Source organism: Cyprinus carpio, chromosome B4 (assembly GCF_018340385.1).
Source record: "Cyprinus carpio isolate SPL01 chromosome B4, ASM1834038v1, whole genome shotgun sequence".
Taxonomy (NCBI): Eukaryota; Metazoa; Chordata; class Actinopteri; order Cypriniformes; family Cyprinidae; genus Cyprinus; species Cyprinus carpio.
In genome coordinates, this window is record NC_056600.1 from 4771086 (window position 1) to 4790118 (window position 19033).

General features: G+C 38.4%; 1 protein-coding gene across 4 annotated transcripts; it reads right to left on the minus strand.

Annotated features, from left to right (window-relative positions):
* Nucleotides 1-1162: 1162 nt before the first annotated feature.
* Nucleotides 1163-13009, minus strand: LOC109079204 (vascular endothelial growth factor A-A-like). Of its 4 annotated transcripts, none has more exons than XM_019094380.2 (8): nt 12135-13009; nt 10713-10755; nt 9955-10151; nt 9638-9714; nt 9199-9231; nt 6053-6118; nt 3719-3862; nt 1163-3260 (listed from the first exon to the last, which is right to left on the minus strand). In XM_019094380.2, the coding sequence occupies exons 1-8, from the start codon at nt 12300-12302 to the stop codon at nt 3239-3241; spliced, it is 750 nt and encodes a 249-aa protein (XP_018949925.1). In that variant the 5' UTR covers nt 12303-13009; the 3' UTR covers nt 1163-3238. The 4 variants fall into 4 exon arrangements, with proteins under 4 accessions (XP_018949925.1, XP_018949924.1, XP_018949927.1 ...); XM_019094379.2 differs by having other exon boundaries at nt 3719-3865; XM_019094382.2 differs by lacking the exon at nt 6053-6118 and having other exon boundaries at nt 12135-13000.
* Nucleotides 13010-19033: the final 6024 nt, after the last annotated feature.

Here is a 19033-nt window from a genome sequence, read left to right on the forward strand (position 1 = left end):
CGTAGTTAATGGTTTGTTAATAGTGAGAATTGGATTTTAAAATAAAGTGTGATCAAGTGCTCCATAAATAATTATGTTTAGAGGAAATTAAAGACCAGATAACCTCAAACGAAGGTTCTGTTAACATTACTACCTTACTATTTACAAGCAGTTATTAGGAGTTTACTGAGGCAAAAGTCTTGTTTGTAGTTAGTTAATAGCAATAATTGAATCTTAAAATAACGTGTAACTGATACTTCTGATTTAAAAATGTATATGAAATTCATTAATAAATGCTGTAGAAGTACTATCCATTCTTATTTTTATGTTAACTAATGTAATTAACCAATATTAACAAATGAAACCTTATTGTGAAGTGTTACCAAATAACATGACTAATAAGTGCAATATCCAGTTCATTATATCAGTAACAAGTCATGGGGACATGGTAACCCCTACTGAAAATGAACCTCCTTCTCTCTGATTGGATGAAAATCTGGGATTTAAACTTGCAACCTCCCAGTTCATGCCATTTAACTCCAAGTTAAACTGAAGGGGTAAAGTTCACTGGTAGATCCAACTAAAATGACGGTTTACGCGGGGAGACGTGAACCTGCCACCCCAAAATTCCTCCTTTAATCACAGTTTAAGTCACTTATAACATTCTTGGGGTATTTAAGCGGCTGAGGGGCCGGTGCAGGTGGGGGGAGGGTGGCAAGAGGATTATCTTATATTTCATAGGTAGTGTAAAGCTGCTGCTCTTAAGTGCTTCACGTGGTTATATTATGTCAAACATATCGGCTAATCTAGTATGAGCAGAGCGCTGCTCAGGCTAAAATCAGCTGTTTCAAAACAAACACTGCAAACTGTTCCACAAACCACTCTTAAACCTAAGCCTCATTAACACTGATCTACTAATGACTGCCGTTCTGATGATCACATGGACCTGCCGGCTCAGGTTTAGCAAGATGGATGGAAAATTTCTGTAATGGTAATGGTGAGTTGAACATTTGTATGTTTTATAGAGTTTAATAAGCCAAAACATTCCTACATAATGTTCTGCAAGACTGAACTGAACCATGTGTAGGCCACATTCTGGATAAAAATATCGTTTTAAAGTGGAATCTGTAAGTGATGCAGCTCTAGGCAACATCTAAAACAACTAATAAAATAATGAATATTGTTTTCAGGTCTAACAGTGGTATGCATTTATTGACATAAGTGTAATATACAAAGTTGTTGTGAAATGTAGCAGTTATTATGGGAACACAAGCAATTCTGTTCCTGCCAAAATGGAATGAACTTGTTTCTCAAATACACTCATTAAATTTCAGTGTGAATGGTTTTCCATCAAATATAGTGTCATCTGAATGTAAAGGAACCTTGAGAAACACCTGCAGCTCAGAATGAACTCCGAGCCAGTGACTTTGAACAATGTCATTGAAACAACAACAGGAAGAAGAAGAAATTGAGAAATGGGATGTGGCCAATGCAATACTCTACAGTATGTATGGAGACAATAGGGACATGCAGAAGCATCATGCATCCATGTTTTTGCGACCAGTTTGAACTGAAAGGACAGATGCTGATAATTTTCATTAGGTTCAGTGTGACTGGACTACGAGAAATAAGGTCAAATATGCTCCTGAATGGCCATGCTTCTAGATTCATGAGTTACTTTTGAAATCTGTAATAAATAGTTGGCTGGTAACTCCAAAAGGAACTTAAACACTGAATTCTATATTGCAGTTAATAAATACTAACCGGATAAACAGCTATGCAAGGTGTTTTCATGAAATCGTAACACATCAAGATTTTCAAACAAAATTTTATAGAAAAAAGGCCATATAATTTGAAAATAAATATGCTGTACTACATTACACAGACACACACACACAAAGATGTTAATATTCAACATATTTACATAGAGTAAATAAATAATGTAAAACTCCAATCAAGTCAGACCACATCTGAGCATACTGTTTCAGCTTGTTAGATCTTATTATAGCAGAAGTAAATGGCGACGTGGGTTTGGCCTATATTTACATTTGGCTGCTATATTTGTTATTCAATACGTATGTCACACTGACATCAAGACTGTTTCGTACTCACACATGCACGCACACACAAACATACACACACGAAATCACATTTACACGGTTTGTTTGTTAGAGATCACACAGCACACACACATCTGCAGCAAGGCGGCAAAGTCAAGGCAGTTGGCAACACAGCTCACTGATCAGTATTAGGAATGTTTCTCTGTTCATCTACAGAAAATAAAACAGGATGAAAAGCTTTTTTGCCTAAAGACAGCCATGGAGGTTTGCAGACAATAAAGGGTGAGAAGATCCATCTTAAGATAACACTGCACATAAATAGGTCAAATTAAATACAAAGAGATAGAATACTGAAAATATTCTAAAAAATTATAAATTACTGAATTGCTTAGGGGAATAGATTTGGACTAAAATTCCAAGACTAGCTGAACGACAACGAAAAACCTATCACGAAATCGTCATCTTAAATCCCCAGTAGTGTGGAAGCATGGAATCTAATCACACAATCTACACAAAGTGGTTTCCAAACATGTCAAAGAATGAATATCCCTTTAAGGAGTGAATGTGACCAAAATCCTCTTGTGTTTGCCTCGTCAAGGTCAGAGCAAACATTTACTACAGCGGCCAGCGGGTTTCCACGGCGTGACATTCCAACGACAGAATCAGTTCAGCCTTCCGTCAAAACTCCAATCATTTGTCCGTCTCTAAAAACACACGCATTGTTCTCAGTGTTCACGTACTGGGAGGAATGATTCCACAGCGTGTACTGGACGCCGACGCATCAATGCAGTCCTCCAAACTTTTCGTTTGCGCTTTAGATTCACATGAAAAACTGCACAGTAGACCCAAATCCAGTGATGTGTCTCATTGAGTGATTTCGAGTTCGACTTTACGCGTGCCAACCGAGATCAGAAACGTTTACGCAGGTCTTTTCCGAAGACCATTTAGCAGCAATTTAAATCCTGTGCTTTCAGTCTCTTGCTTCGCTTCACGCACACACATGAAAATCATGAACATATACAGAGAGAACATTTCATTGACTGTTAACCCCCCACCTCCCCCGAACCCATTCACTTCATTCGCTCAGTATCTCCGGGACGGAATAATGAGAGCAAAGTTCAAAGCTGAAAGTTCAAAGTGCTGTGAATTATTGTGAAATATTCCTTCATGTCAGAGTCCATTGTCAAGTTCGGCTGGGTTCACCTCCTTGGTTGGTCACATCTGTGAAAGTAAGTGAAAAAATCATACATGAACATCTCAGTTATTTACTCTAGACAGGAAGGTTTAACCTGTCTAAAAGGTTATCTTTTTTTTAACTTCGGAAGAGATGCATCAATGTCTTAAACTGTAGTCAGATTTAAACAACTCAGTTTCTCATGAAATGTTATCTTTCCACTCTTTTCCAACTAAATTTAGGAGAAATAAAACAAAGTTGACATTTAAAGAAGCGGCAGCTGTTTGTATGGAAAAGTGCAGCATGAACATTCTACCAAACTTCTCTAAGAATGTCATATAGGTTAGGTAGGTAAATAATGAGGAGAATTCTGATTGAATTATTGCTTTAAACGAAAGAGTAACCATCTTTTGTCAAGGGATATACATGACAATACAAAAACAGGAAGGCCAGTCTTGCACTAACATGTGTAGGTTCACAAGAAAGTGTAGATTCCCAAACACACCTGCAGGTCCTTTCGTTGAGTTCTAGTTGTCTAGACCTGCAGTTGGCTTCAGAGTTTTTACAGGAGCACTGACAAGTCTCGGGGTCTTGAACAAACAACTTTCTTCTCCTTTCAGAGCACCTAGAACAGCAAGGCTCACACTGACTACTGAAAAGAGACAGAATGAGAGAAAAGGAAAAGGATTGGGGGAGATTACAGCTGACACATAGTCATTGCAAATATTATTAAACACTTTCACTCAAACATACACACACACATACACACACAGGCACTCGGTAAGTCAAGCAGTACGTTTTTTGAGCCACCCTCGTCTGGTACAATGGTTTTGCCCCTTCTGAGGGTCCGAGGGGAATTTGTAGAGTGTAAATAGCTGAAGTTAGGCAGGATGTGGCCATGCACCTGCAAGCTCAGTTGATGCAAGAAAATAATGACAACAACAATAATCTGTTTCAGAAAGCACATTGGAATAAAAGTCAGAGAGAGAGAGCAGTGCATGAAAATCCAGTGTTTCTGTTTATTGCTTATTGAAGTGTTGGATCAGGATCATCAGGACACATGTACAGTACAAAACGCTGGACTCCAAGAGGAAGATTCACACATATTTTAGCCAACTGACCTTATCTGAAGCCAATATTTGTCTGAGGACAGGCTTATCAAAGCCACAGTCTAAATTCTACTTTTAACCCTGACTTTAAATTACAACTGTGTAAAGACCTATTTATACAAAGTCTGAACGTTTTTATTTGAGCCATTTTCATTGAGAGAAAGAGGATTGTGTCAGATTTAAACCCACATAAGCATCTCAATGATGTTTTTAGCATTAATTCAGTGCACTGGCCACAGTAAGATTTTGCATCCAAATGTGAAATCCAAATCTTCTCAGAGAATGTCAAAAATTCATTGTGAATAGTTACTTTCATGCTCTTTGTCTAAACAAGCCTCAAATCTAATTAAAATTTTTATATGTAAATCCAAACCCCAGCCCTCAGGAAAATATTGACCTCAAAAGCATCAGTCCCACAGGAGCAGATTGTCTCATGTATGCATTTCTTCGCCCTTTCATTCTCAATGAAACACATTTTATTTCCCAATTGCTGGGAGAAGCACCAAAGTAAACAGGCTGTTTGACTTTTGTAATGCTGTGCGGCAGAGCTCACGCAGCATGACAAGACCAAACTCACAGCAATGAATTAAAAAAACATCTCACACAATCCTTCTCATATTTCAGAGAGGACACAACCGATGTGAGAATGACGGTAAGTCCTAATACAATTATGAGAACAAAAACAGGAAGCAGCACAAACAAGTCTGTGATTCCAACACAAATATTGTAATGATTAGTACTATCGACTGAGGCATGCTGGGTGGATCGGGTGAGTTTGTATGTCGGCTACCTCCTCAACTGCCCACCTCCTCCAATCATAGAGCTTGATTTATTAGGTCCTGTGGCACAACCTATAGAGCGCAACTGTAGGGTTCCAGAAATAGAAATCCCATTCATTTTCTCAGACCTATGAGCTCAGAGAGCTGTTAAGCAATGGTGCTTTTTCATTTCTGAATTCCCCTGAAGTGCAGCACTACTCACGAGCAAGATTCTCTGAAAACCAACCTTGGAAATGAGAACAAGTCTCCTTTCAAAGGTTGCTTCTGAGACCCCTGATAGACTATTTGCATAAAGCACTGCTAATGATGAAATCCAAGGAGTTCCTATACCCGCAATCAATGTATATATTTGATTATTCTGCGATAAACATCTCATATAAGATGAATCGTCTCTGTATAATTTATGTTACACTTGTATTCAATGACTTGTCAGACTTGTTAATGTATTGTGGCTATTGTTTGGATTGCATCATTCACAGCGCTGCATGGGATGAATAGTTCATTTTCTACTTTTTTGCAAATACTTGCGTTGTTCGAATCAAAATTTTTAGTGCTGTGATTTGTTTGGTTGTAAGCTTAGAAATCTTTACCGATTAAGTAGAGATGAATGGGAAAATAATTCTGACTGAAAGAGCGAGTGGTTGCGCTCTACTTGTTTGCACCGTTTTTACAAAAAACAATTTGGCCAAACTTGTTAATGCTGATGGTTTTAGCATGTGCATTAGCATTAGTGAGTCAAGCTCTAAGAAAGCAGAGATCGGGCATGTGGTTTTGTGGGATGGTCAGTTTTAATTAAATGGCGGAGGAGCTGATGGATTAATGGCAATTAACAACGTCCGACAGGAATGTACTGATTAAAGGAGGCATAAAATCTCCTCCCAAATTAATTTGACAACCAAGAGTGCCACACTCAGGTGCAGGTGAGAGGAGGCGAACGCAGAGGTGACGTACAAATCCCGCTTTTTTTCACGGTTTTTCTTTCTCTTTCGCTTTTGGCCTTTGCCCTTCCGGGGTTTTCTGGAAAGGGAACATGACAAACAAAGAACATCGAAAAACAAAAACTGAATCGGAGTGGTTGCAAAAGATCATCCAACACAGTCAGACTGCAGTGAACGCAGTGCTAAAATGATCCAGATGGACACATCAGCAAAAATATCTCTTCTTATTCTTGTATAAGTGCCTGACACCACAGCAAACTCCGTGAGACGTGAATTAGAAATGAAAAGCCAGCCAGACTCTGAGGAAATTCGCCAATTCTTCAAATTCTCTCACACGAAGACGTTTCAATAAATAAACAAGGCATTAAATCTGCAAAAGCTTCAGCGATGTTTGCAGGATTCCAAAACAGAGACAAACTGATTCAATTTGAGCCAAAGCTCAACATCCACTATCCAGCGAGTTTTAACTCTCGCATATTAGAGACTTCGGTAACACTTTATTTAAGGTGTGCTTGTTACACGTACTTACTATTGTAATAACAATACATGATGCATAATTACATGCAAGTAACCCTAAGCCAAACCCTAATCCTAACCCTAACCATATATTACTCAGTACTTAAATGTATAATTACACTGTAACAAAGACATCTTAAATTAAAGTGTAACCGAGACTTCGTATGGAAACCGTCAAAAGCCGTTTCATTATAATCATCAATCAGCAAATTAACACGCAGTATTGGCGACATACGCATCCATTTATCTTTCAGATAGCCAAGGATCCATGTCAGGCAGCAAGAATGGGAACTTTCCCCTATCTCACAATCACAGAACAAACTGATGTGTCGCGAGCTGTATATGGTTATTTCCATTAGCGACTAACCAATATGGGTTTTTCAATGCGTGATGAAAATAAATGGATTGATAATAGATGTCCAATATAGATGCAATTGAGACTAAAAACATTTACTAATTTAGGCGTCTCTTACAACCGTTACGATGTTGGAGCTCTTTAAACTGAAAATCAGGTCTGTACTGTTGACAAATGTACCAATGATTACATTCACTGTTTTCCGAGGTCAGATTCAATCATGTTATGAGGCAGTTGTCTTTGAACACGCTGAGGAACAGCCTCTGTGCCAAAGGGCCACTTGTTTACCAGAAGCAGAAAGCATTTCAACTTTTTAACCTCGTAGAGATAACCTCTGACCCGTAACACATCAGCTACAAGATCAACACCCTCTGTAATAGCGTCAACTAAACTTTCAAACACTTCAGCCCGCATTCTCTGGCGAGAGGGCGTCATCAGAGAGGAGGTTGACTGACCGCTGCCGTATCTCTGAGGAGTGGAAACGGCCTCGTAAACAAACGCACAAAATGCTGTCTTATTGCCGGATGTAAAGACACTTCAGAAATGACAAATCCCTCTCTTACCTCAGTAATCATAAAGCAGAGCTTAGAGATGAATGTGGGGCGAGGGCATTGAACTATAGGGCGAAACCCGCACACCTGTTCACACGGCTCTTTACATACCTGAGGGACTGAATTTATACCTAAGAAGCCAACGTGCAATGACATGAAGACATCAAACAGGAAGTGAGATCAGATAGTGGTGTAAGGGTCAGAGAGTATCTCAGTTCATCTGTAGACCCCAGGTTAAAAAAAAAGTACACTTCCATAATGTATTTAAAGTGCTCTATTTTCACTCTTTACTTTTGTATTTAATATACTAAAAATGATTCTTTAGTGCTTCTTAAGATCAACTAAGTGTTCTCAACTGTGCTATTTTGGGACACCATAAATATGAACTAAAATGTGCTTTTAACATACCATCTCCGTATTTAAAAAAAGTTTTTAGTCACCAATTGTAGGACACTTGAGTGTACTAGTGTATTAAAGATGGGATCAAGTGTACTACAAGTGGTTTATCTTAAGTAGTACTAAAGTATCATTTTTAGTATAATTAGTGCACAAAAATAGAGCACTTTATGTACATTATGGAAGTGTACTTTTTTAACCTGGGATGGCTGCATTAACAAAAGCAGTAGTTCTGGTCCTTTGCTAGGGCTGGGCAATATAGAAAAATATATGTATATCTGTATATAATTTATAATATTATAATAATAGTTATTATGACCAGAACTGTAAGTCAGAACAATAAGATCTAAAGTGAATTACTGTTTTTATTTCATGGCAGAAACAAGCGTGACTTTTCACAATTGCAAGATTGTATCGCGCAATTCAGACATTTCGTATTTCATAATTCAGACTTTTCTTCTCAGAACTAAACTCACAGTTCTGAAAAGAAAAGTCTGAATTATGAGATATGAAATGTCTGATATATAATATATTAGTTTATGAAAAAGTTCAAGTTGCGAGAAAAAAGTCCGAATTGTAAGATAAAAATTCGCAATTACCTTTTTTTCAGTGGCGTGACAAAGCTTCCATATATTTGCTCTATAAAGACTTTCATAAAATGCTTTTTTCAATCAGAGAAAACCTTTCAACTAAATAGCTATTGTAGATGCAAAAAATAGTAAATATGTACTTTAAAATAAACATGTTTTATGTTTTCACACTATTTTTCACAGAGTAAAGGATTATAAAATATAAATATATAATAAGGATTATATATATTAAAGCACTGAATGCATTTATTGCATTTCCAGAGTGCTAAACAAATTTCCAAACCAGAGCTGAACTGTTTCATTGAAAATATCTTTGAAAAGATTTGGAACTTAAACTTGGGAATACAAAATGAGTTGTATTGCCAACAAAAAACATCATGTATACCTTCAATACATATCGCCCAGTCCTAGTTTTTGCGTAGTTTTAGTTTGACAATTGTGCCACTAATGATTTTCGAGATCTAAATCACCTGTTCGCTTGCTTCAACAACAATAAAGAGCTCCACTGTTCTCTCACGATCAGATTTTATGGCTTTATGTAACATGAAAAGCATGGAGATGAGATGAAAGGATCAGAAAGAAACAGAAAACAGGAAGGAATACACCTAACTGCAGATAAGGGTGACTGAGATAAAGAGATTAGGAAATGATAATGAATGCATGAATGATGGAGAGAGAAATGACAAAATAGAGCGAGAGCTGAAGCGTGCACACACATACAACATCACCACACTAGAACAACGACACTTACTTTTCTTTTTTCTCCAGAATATCTTTTTTCTCCCTGAAAGAGCAACAAAAAAGCGGGAGTTAACATGTTTGTTTGTGTGCACACAAGCACACTTATAATTAGACCTGCACACATATAAAAGAATACAGAAGCAGATTAATGTCCACCTGCACCCCTCAGTTATATTAATACAGCTAGAAATACAATTATAGAGCAGAAAATAAAAGACAAAAGAAAGTTTATAAAATTATCCCCAAAGGTTTTTCTTTGGGGACAATCTTACTTTCAGTAAAAAGTCTAATTTTGTTCAAGAGTAACACTTATTTCTAAATAAAAATGAAGAAAAGAAATTCTAAAAATGGAATGGGGTAAGAACAGGGTTTGTCTGTGGTAATTATGGTATAATAAGATATAAAAAAGGTCTCTTTGTATGTATGCGTGTTAACATGAGGCCTCTTACCGGCACTGGCATTCACTGTGTTCTACAAAACTCATGAAAAAGTCACCCTGATGACGGAGCGGTTTCACTCTTTTAATCTACAGAAGAAAAAAAAGCAACAACACATTAAAACAGACAAACAGGCAAGCTGCATTCAGTACTACCTAAAAATTGGCTACTCTTATTCAGGAGAAGCCCTGTTGGCTTGGAGTGTGGGAGACAAAGTAGAGGAGTGTAGGGTTTCCAAAAAGCAGACTTAACAAGATTCAGACGGATAGCGGAAGAACTAAAATAGAGAGAAAAAGGGAGAAACAGTCTGGAAGTTAGGGGTCTCTGACCTCCAAGGTAATGTTGTATGTGACGGTAGGGGTGCATTCCATCATCTCATCATTGCAGCACCCAGCACAGCGGGTGAGAACCACACAGGACGGTATGAAGATGTGCTCGGTGTCATCAGGGTATTCCTGTTGAATTTCCACCAGCACTTCCCGAGGACGGCAGAGAGACCTGTTATACACTTCCATGAATGGCACCACTGCAAGTTCAAAGAAAAAGGGGAAATAAATTGTCTTTTTTGCCAAAAATGCAGGCCAAGTAGCACCACTGGGAGCGAGATGGACTTTACTCTTCTTCAAGGCCAACACTGTTTGGAAATCTGGTAGCCCTTCTAAGAATTTGAGACTGAGATGGGTGTCCATATGAACCATGTACATTCCTTGTGTTGCACTCTGCCTGCCTAAAAAAGCAACACCTCAAAACACGTTAAAGTAACCTGTGTGTATGTTCTGTACGGTTGCGCGTCTGTTTTTTGGCACGAGGAAGAAAAAGAGTTCATTTTAATCAAATGTTGTCTGGTTCTCTGGGTTTAGATTAAGCAATGAGAGACTTGGCAATGTATGCTTACTCCAAAGTATCCCTTGGAGGTTTGCGTGTTGAGAAGTATTGCAAACCACACTGGCTTGTGAGATTCTAATAAATACTACAAATTTATCGGAAACTATGCAGAGACATTTCAATGAAAGGAACAGCAGTGGTTTTCTCCACCCGTCCACTAGAGGGCGCTATACTCAGTGTGCCAGCCCCAGAAGAAACTCACCCTCATATGTGCTTCTGCCTTCCTCCGAGGGTATGTAGGCACTCTGTGGTAAAAAATAGACAAAAAAAAGAGAAGATATTTATGGTTAAACATTCTTCAGTTGTACATATTCATTGCCAATTGTTAATCAAATGAGTCCCAACGAGTTTGACTAGTTATTAACCGCCGCATTACCACAGGTTAAGGATGATGCAACAAATTACCTAATTTCATTTTAAAGTCATAGTTCAACATAAAACTTAATAATGTTAGCCATCACAAAGATTTACTCTTTTTTTTGGCTTGGGTATAATAGTTAAACATTTCATTTTTAAAATATAATGTAGCTCAAGTAAAGCTATCAACAACTCAAGTCTGAAACTCAGACTCAAGTTAACTCAGGTTTAGTTTCAAAAAACCGGACATGCAAGCAGTTCACTTGAAACATGACTTTGACTTCTAATGAGAGACTAAAGATAACAGATGAAAAGATGTCAATCATGAAAACAACATGAAAGACAAATGGGGCTTTCTGAGAATTTCTTTTAAATATATTAAATGAATTGATTTGCAACATGGTTCCTAACACTAACCTGTAGAATACAGAAAACTGTTAATAAAAAAGACTTAAGGCCTTGAAGTCTAGTCTCAAGTCTAAACTTGACTTGGACTCTATATTAGAGACCTATAAGCATTTCACTTTCTGAGATTTTGCAAAAGCTCCATGGAGAGACCATGTGCATTTCTCAATGAAGGTTTTTTTTCTCTCCTGTCTGAGCCTTTTACTCACTTTAACAGACCGGCTCTTTTTCTTTTTCTTGGATTTAATTTGGTTTTAGATCATTTTTGTTTGTGAATAGCTGACAATCACATTATTCAATTGCAGTAAATGCAAACTTCTCATCAAAGTGCCTGATGAACACTTTTATTTGAATGTATGCATGTCCTTGAATATAAAGTTTCAAATTTCATCAAGAACACATCTGTTTGGTTAGAATTCTCTGAAAGCTGGCACAAATCATAACTTAAATGACTGATATCTCAACATTGTGATCTCCAGAAGCTGGATATGTTGTTGGTACCCGGTCACTGTAGCTGCGCCTTTAAAGTGTAATAATATCACTAAGGTGATTATGACAGGGCCTTCAACAAAACAGACAACAAACTTCCAAACAGTTGAATGGATTTTGGTTGTGAATACAGTTGAATTCCCCCAGTTGTATCCTGTCTACAGAGTTAAATGGCTCACTGTGGGGTGGTCCGATTTGCTTGTTCAAGTGATTTTGTATAGCTTGGCAATACATGATCAGTGACCTCGCAAGGGGACACACAAGCACGTCCAATATAGTGGCGCAGACGCATTGCATTCGAAATAACATTAGTTAGAATTCATCCAATACATGGGGTTCGTTCACTATTCATGCACAAGCATATAAAACTTACCTTGACAGCTGAAAAATACAGAAGCGTCACAAGAAATAACTGGAGCACGCGAACGGCAAAGTTCATGATTGAATTTATAAGGCGAAAAAATCTTTTTAAAACCCTATCCGATGATAGGCGGACTTTAGCAAACGCATTGGTAAAGGTCTCAGAAAGCAAGTTAGACATGAGTAAAGGCTTCTTCACAAGGGGTCCGACCTACAGGGGCAACAAGGATCCCATGTTGGTCCCAAAACACGCATGAAGACACCTGAGAGAGTCCAAGAGATTGAGATCCACGGAAAGTGCGTTATAGCGTCTCTCAGCTGTTGCCGATTATTTTCAGAATATCCAGAAATATGAGAATCCAGGACGCAGGTCCTCTCACATTGTTGAGAAGTAAATCAAATTTTTCTTCCAAGGCTATTACAATCCACATCACAAAAGTAATCCCATGCTTAGCCTGCCGCACGTTTCCAAGTGCGCTGCGCTCATTGGGAATGGGACGCAGAATGGATCAGAAACTCACTCTCTGATACAGATCTGAGGATTGCCGACACTGTATGGCTATTATTAGTGTGACACCAGAAAGAACACAAAGGCGCTGAGAAGAGAATGCAAAATCCAAGCGCACTTGGAGTCCCTACGAATGAAGGTAGCTTTAATTCCGCTTCCTGTTTTATTTGTCGTCTTGTTTCTTAAGTTCTCCCTCTTGCCGTTATGAATGATCACGGACGCCGCCGTTCCCCGGTTTTAACGAACAGCTTCAGCTGTCGGTCAGTTCAGCGAATGAAACTCACGCCACTAGACGAGTCACGGAAATGGGCGTGGCCATAGTGGTGTCAGCGTGGACTTCTCTGCAGCGTTGAGTCGATGCGCAGATTTCACTCAAATAATAACTGAAAGAAAGAGATTCTCTGGAATCAGTTATGTTTAGGTGCTTGATATAAAAGTGGTATTATGGCTAGCATTTAGTTACTCTTACTGCAAGTTTGCATTTTGATTGGTCAGTCCCGGCATTCATTGGTCAGATAGTTTTGAGTAAGGACTGTTGTCCATGGCTACGCAATATAAATGACCAGCTCTGCTCGTGTTCTAAAAAATACATTTCAAGTCAAATTCAAGATGGTTTCATTCTATTCCTTTTTTTTTTTTTTTTTTTTTTTTTTTTTGGTGAGTAGCTGTATAGGCTACAAAGCTAGACAATGTATAGTGGACCATCAGTTGTGTCCAAAAGTCAGAGACCACCACTGATTTTTTTTTTTTTAAATAAAAAAATGCCTGGCCTTTTTTGTAAAATGCTAGATTGAAATAGGGCATACTCTTTATACAATGTATTCTATTTTAAAATGTAATAAATATTTAATGTATATACGTTTATATGAATAAACCATACTAAGTAATACCCGCTGCGTAATGCTGGGTTGTAGCTACGTGCAGAAGCATAGCGGTCTACAGTATGTGCGTAATCCAAGTTTGAATATCATCCGCATCACATGACGGCAGCGCTGACGCCTTTTTGGGGCTTCTCGGTCATCTGCAAGGTTGCGTGGAAAACGGAAAGAGTGCTAGGTAATGAGGGCGTGATCACATGTGTAAGTGTTTGTGTCCATCACCACGTACAGGTGTGTGGGTGCGCAAGCGCGCGCGTAGGAAAATACCGGGTCGATCCTAGCGCGCGCTGGACATGTGAGCCGCGGTCAGTCCGGTACCCCACAACCCCACTGATCGAGGATTTCCAAGACGACTTCGCGTTTCCATAGACACACAGATTCAGAGGAAACGAGTTAAAAGTGTCGTTTTATATTCGTATATTACGGAATAAGGGATAGTATATTTTCAGTACTTTTGTATTTTTTGCATCAATAGGAGAAGTTTTTTTTTTTTTTTTTTTTTTTAGCATGTGGCTGTTTCACACGTAGGCATCTATGAATCGAGTAAATTCTGGATAGATTTTCAAGTGCTTTCGAACAAAATCCTTGTCATTACATAAATTCCACATAAAAGCGTCTAATATGCGTCTAATATCTCACTTCCTTAAAATAATATATATATGATATATATATTTCCTCACTCATTTGGTTTACTGTAAGTTGCATTGGCGCCATCTGCCTGTCACTACACGTATAGCACGTGTGAGGGGCTTGTCCGTGTTGCCATGTCCACTAAAAACAAGCAATTTTTGGCTTGTTTTTAATAAAAGCCTCTTGTAAATATGAACATACATGAGTTTCCATTTTGGGTTTATAAGTCGCGTCTTTGATTGCTTTAGGTTTATACTAAAATAAATCAGATCAATAAAGGTCAAGCAATTCCCCTTAAATCATAAACCACACATCCATTGAATCACAAACAACGGGAGTAAGCTTGTTTTTGTGAAGCAAGTCGTTTATTTTAAGGGCTTTTTTTTGTCAGACTAGGTTGCTTGGTTTTCGGCACATATCTGGCAACATTGGACTCTGCTCCCATATCACTGACCATGCAGCGAAAGCCACTTGGAGTAAGATTACTACGATAATTTATGATGTGAAATACAGCAGATAGACAGCTTGATTGCATATCTTTGTGATAGTCACCAATTAGCAAGTCTCAGCAGCTGCAGAAAAGAAGCAGCGCTTGCTCTCAGCACACACTCAGACAGACACGCACCTCAGTAAGGGCTGTTTAGTCTGAGTGCTAGAGGAAACCTTGAGTGCAAGGTGAAAGAGTGGGAGGAAGTTTCAGAGAAAGAAAGAGAGGTGGATACACTCAAAAAACAGGAAAGAGTTTTGTAAAGACAGAAAAAGACATAGATGAGAGCTGTACAGAATGAGTTAAAAAGCGAGGTGTTGATGTAGGAGGTAATGAGAAGAGACATTTGTTTTTTGTTAGTGTGGTTCGTGCGTCAGATTTTAATTGAAAAATAACAGACAGATATGAGCTACACTGCCACCTGTCAGAAATACTGCATTCTCTGCATTCTCAGCACAAAACTAATGAAGTTTACACTCCTACTGCTGTTCCAGAAAGCTTCAGTACACAAACACTGACCCACAGATGGGAAGCCACCAAAAACGACCCTCTATCGTCCAACGGAGCGCAAAAATGACGACCGATTTTTTTCAGCGACCTTGGGTTTAAAATATTTTGCCGTTCATTTTCTACACAGGCATTAAAATGTTAAAAAAGAGGGATTAAATGTGCAATGTTTTTCATCTAGTTTGTATCAAGTTTAAAACATTATTCTATTAAGAAAATGAGTGACATTTTTATTTTCAAAACCGTTTTCTAGTTCCGTCTAGTATTATTGTGCATAGTGTTCATCTCTTGTTCAGTCTCTTACACTTCACTCACTCAGGTATGGGCGAGTCCTGTATGCATACACCACTCCCTACCACACACACACACACACACACACACACATACACACACACACACACACACACACACACACACACACACACACACACACATACACACAGGTTTGTGTCAGAGGGGAATGAAATGGCTCACAGCCAGGCCCAGATTAGACTCTACTCTAAACGCCCGAACTGAGCTTCCAGTAAAGGCACAGCTCAGATTTCCAGGGAGAGAAGTGGGGAAAATTTCTGCCATATTTGTCAGAAAATATTCCATAGCCGTCAGGAGGAAGTTGTAGATTCAAACATGATTTTGGAGGTCGTAGGTGAATGCTGAGAAAACGTGAACCTTCAATCTACTTTACTTTGAAACTAATCATAAAAAATGGTTAACATTAAAATAATTTTCCAGGTTAAATAAAAGTTCAGCTCTGTTGACAGCATCTGTTGTATGCTTGCTCCAGACACTCATTGTAAGCCAACAACTGTCAAAAGACTTGAAATGATTTTTTGTGGTATGAGGCACAATTTTATTTAACTTGTAATATTCTCTTAAAAATGCATTCGGAAGTGTTGAAACCTGGATCATCATGGAACCTGGGAAAGTGGTTACATCATTACTAGAGGTGACATATTAACCTCATTTTTAATAAATTCCAGTCTTTTCCCAGTATGATTAGTCACTCACCTTGCAAGTGCTAACCCAAATAGATCATATTTGGACGATTTGAACATGTCCATGTACAACAAAATGAGCTTCTTTAAAGACATCATGATCTTTCCACACCCAGCACTAATCCAGCAGGAAGCTGAGGCTGTGGAAGAGACAGCATTTTCCTGTGAGAGATAAATATATTAATGCTGGTTTGTTGGTTTATATAAACAACTTCTTTTAAAGGAGCTGTACATAATACAGGGTAAACCTCATCCTCAAAGACCCATAATTGTCTTTCTAGCATGATACCATATTCCACATCCATCAATGTTTGCTGTTTCATCTAAGATTGTAAGAAAAACAAAGATGGATTAATTTGATAGGAGAAAAGATGGGCAGATATAAGTGATATATAACATTAGTAAAGCCCAACTAGATGAGTAAAGTTTGTAGACAAACTTTAAGTTGGGTTAAGAAAGCGTGAAGAACGTTTAACAGCTTTAAGTTTGAAGGTTTTAAGTTTGAAATTAATTTCAAGTTTTAGTGTAAAAGTTTTCAAAGCTAGAATTTTCAACAGACAGAAAAACAGACAGATTTACTAACATGAATGAAAAAAACACTGCTAAAATCAGCTAAAGCCACCTGATTCAAAAAAAAAAAAAAAAAAAAAAACTAAAACCAGCCTAAGATGGTAGTCTAGTCTTAGTTGGTTTAAGATGAAAGTAACTGGTTTAAGCTTGGCCAAAAAACAAGGAGACCAGCCAAAGCAGTCAACCAGACCTCTTGGAGGGGATACTGACTTTCTCAAGCCAACTTAATAATATATATATGTATTACAGGGAAATTGCATTGCACCTTCTTGCACCATTTGATTGCACAAGAAGTGTAGAAGTGTAAACGCATACAATCATTAATGTGTGACTGTGTACGTGCATGTAAAGAGCAAACTGCTTAGTGTAGGGGTTTGTTCTAAACCACAAGCAATTTTTCTGTGCAATTGCAATCAGAAAATACAGGTCAGTGCAACAAAATTAGAATGCTGTGCAGACAAGTTTTCTCTGCTGTTGAAGAGCTTAAACTTAAAACACATACCTTGTATTTTCATGACGTCTGTGAAACTTCTCCAGGTGACATCTTTTTGGGTTCTCCTTGAGGGGTTTGCCATATCAAAAGTTTCTCAAGCAAATTGTTATTTTCTAAGAATTAGATTGATTTAAGCCTTGTGGGAACTTACCCAAGTGAAAAACACACCTGCATTAAAACTCTTTTGACTTGTGCAAACCACATATCAACACACTAAAAAACCTCTTAAACACCAGCAACGTTCCAGCATCATGTGGGTGGCTTTTGCATCAACATGAACTACTCACATGTTCTCCAGATAATGGAAAAAAATACAGGTGTTAATATTTAACTTGAAATACGGATATGCAAAGCATGTTTCTTCACATAACCCTTTGTATTTGACGGTTGCTTTGTCACAAATGTCTGATTTCGCTTTAGGTGGCCCAAACAAGTCACAGCAGTCATTTTGTCAGTGAAGAGACTTGTGAGGAGTATTCCAGACCAACAGAGAAACCCCGGCATGTCAGCTCTCCTCAGCACTTCTGTATTTGTCTGCACTGACCAGTACATCCAGAAAAACCCTTGGACGGGACACAAAACAGATGAATTCAGTCATTAAACTTAAACGGCCAATAAATCACTGCCATTTTGCTGGCAGAGCGAGTGACCCTCGACCCCTCCAGCTGTGGCAAGTGCGCAGCGGCGGTTTAGCGCACGTCTACCCGACCCGACGCAACCTTAAAGAGCATAGCCCTATGCTGCACGTACATCAACACATTTCCCAGAAACCTGGTAAAAACTTGCACTCCCTCATATTTAAGACAAATTAAGAGAAGAGGAATGAGCATTCCCCTGTGAATACAATCTGTACGAACACAGTGTTTTTGGCCTTGCAGTTCCTGCAGAGCAACAGATCCTGAAATACACGAGATTGGCATCGGGAGGACAACATACTAGAGTATATTTCGGAAACTTGCAATACTTGTAATACCAATCATGTGTAAACACATGACATATATCTTAACTCTCTCTATGGACTAGCATGTCAAAACCAAGTCATATGGCACTTCAAAGGATCTTTATGGATGTAACTGTTTGGAAAAAACTGGCAGGGGGCGGCAGTCGGGCCTTGATGTAAACTCTTCAAACTTAAATCACCTTTTACATTACAGATGGCGTTACGCGAGGAAGTTTTCAATCTGTAACTTTAACCGATCTGCTGGATACCTTCAAAGCAGACGAGTACCAATCACTCAAACCTCCAAGCACTATCACTCCATGAGGCTACGTTCTGCAGATGTTTCATTCTGGCTAATGAAAAAAAGCTCTATGTGAGTCTTAAAGTGTGCATATGTTTCTCGCTGTGTGTGGGATGGGACTACGTGTCTACTGGCAGGTCTTCATGAACACTGTGATGTATTTTATGGGAACTCATGAGGTTTTTGAGAAATTATGCAAGTACCTCAATCTCAGCATTTCCAAAGAACTACCCTGCAAGAGAATAGATGTTTAACAGTCTGAGTTTGTTGGTTTGGTGCCTGAAAGAGTGACTGGGTATAGATTACAAGCTCTTACATTAAATGCTTTTACCAGTTATTTATATTTCCCCGGCAGGCAGAAGGCCATGGTAAATGGTAAATCACTTTAAAAAGATAGTCATTCTTTGTACATGCACAAGAAAACACACCATTACCAGCAAACAAATCAAGCACAGACCTGAACTCAAACTCATGACACATTTGAAAGACTGCCTGAAATCTCCCGCTTGAAAGCGGATGCCTCCAATAACATTAGTAGTGCTGTTCAGACAAGCTTAAATAAACTTCCCTCCAGTTCACATGCATTTGAATAGAGAGTGAAAA